The sequence below is a fragment of the Dendroctonus ponderosae genome, unplaced genomic scaffold (genome assembly GCF_020466585.1).
Source record: "Dendroctonus ponderosae isolate FM_Combo_2020 unplaced genomic scaffold, Dpon_F_20191213v2 Dpon_F_20191213_4, whole genome shotgun sequence".
In the NCBI taxonomy this organism is placed as follows: Eukaryota; Metazoa; Arthropoda; class Insecta; order Coleoptera; family Curculionidae; genus Dendroctonus; species Dendroctonus ponderosae.
Window position 1 is genome coordinate 1405871 of NW_026018611.1, and position 1250 is coordinate 1407120.

The 1250-nt window shown below is 55.4% G+C and overlaps 1 protein-coding gene across 1 annotated transcript in view; it reads left to right on the forward strand.

The window, feature by feature from the left end:
* Window positions 1-569: 569 nt before the first annotated feature.
* The window catches only part of LOC109543015 (tetratricopeptide repeat protein 28), a 39796-nt gene continuing 39115 nt past the window's right edge, over window positions 570-1250 (forward strand). The window contains exons 1-2 of the mRNA XM_048665742.1: window positions 570-888; window positions 943-1179. Coding sequence (XP_048521699.1) covers window positions 570-888; window positions 943-1179 — 556 coding nt within the window. The remainder of the gene's footprint in view (window positions 889-942; window positions 1180-1250) is intronic.

Consider the following 1250-nt stretch of genomic DNA (forward strand, 5'->3'; position numbering starts at 1 on the left):
TTCGAATAAAGGCCATTTAGTTATCTCTGGAATGATGTAAAAACGAGCGTTCTTGCTCATTTTGCTTCCGAGAAACATGTAAAACGGGACGGAAACCATCAAATTTTGCAATAATCTTGCTCCACCCTTGCAGAAAACGACGATCATTTTTCTAATTTCATAAACATCAGAAGACTGTATTTTTTCTACATAACTCCCCCCCCTGACTTTAAAGCTGGATCCGCCCCGGCACAGTGTCAAGTCTGGACGCCCCCTGGTGGTTACACTTACAACTACAAGTCAAGTAGTAATTTGACACTTGTTTAGTTGACATTGGTGTTTACATCTCGACAACTAGTCTGACACATGACGCTAAAAGGAATATTCCTTGTATCATGAGTGCGACAAGTCTCAACTGTCACTCGACAACGAGTAATTTGACACTAACGATGCGACTCTGTCACCTTCGAGTGTTCAAACAATGACAGTCGGTGTCACCGTGTGAAGGCGCTTTAAGTGCTGCTTTTGACCTTTGAATGTTTGCAGGATCGATGCACCAGCCGCCCTACTCCCCTAACGCGAGCTACGCAATGAACACGCCCCACCCCTACGCGAACTACCCGGCAACGTCGTGCAACTACCCGCGGCAGTTGCAGATGGGCGCCGACTCGCGCTACCCCCAAATGGGGCGGAGCCTGTCGCCTGGGAGGCGGGGCTACGCGGACGCGATGCCCATGCACCTGAACTACCACGGAATGCACCCCAAAATGCAGGCGGGCCCCAACTACGCGCAGTACCGGGGGCCGGAGTACGCGCAGCACTACCAGCACCGACGGGGCCCGCCGCAGGAGTGCTACCCGCCATCCTGCCGCCCCGCCCAGTACTTGCAGAACCCCCACCAGACCGCAGGTACGTCGCTTTTGCGCCCCGTTTGAACTGGCCTCAGTGCGATTATGCGTGCAGGCCAGGACCTGCAGGATATGGCAGGCAACACCGCCTCCCCCTCGGACAGCCTGAAGAAGTTCATCGAGAGCTGGATAGTGGAGGAGGAGCCGGCGGGCGAAGCCAGCCAGTTGGACGCCAACATGAACATCAGGGAGAAGCTGCGCGACGACGCCCCTGCAGGCACCGTGTACATGATCAACGCCAACGACGTGCACTACTTCGAGAACAACGGCATCCCCATCGTCACCTCCGACAGTGGGGGCTTCCAACTGGTAAGCTCACTCCCACCTCAACCCCACGCGCCCCCACTCACCCCGCCTTGCCTG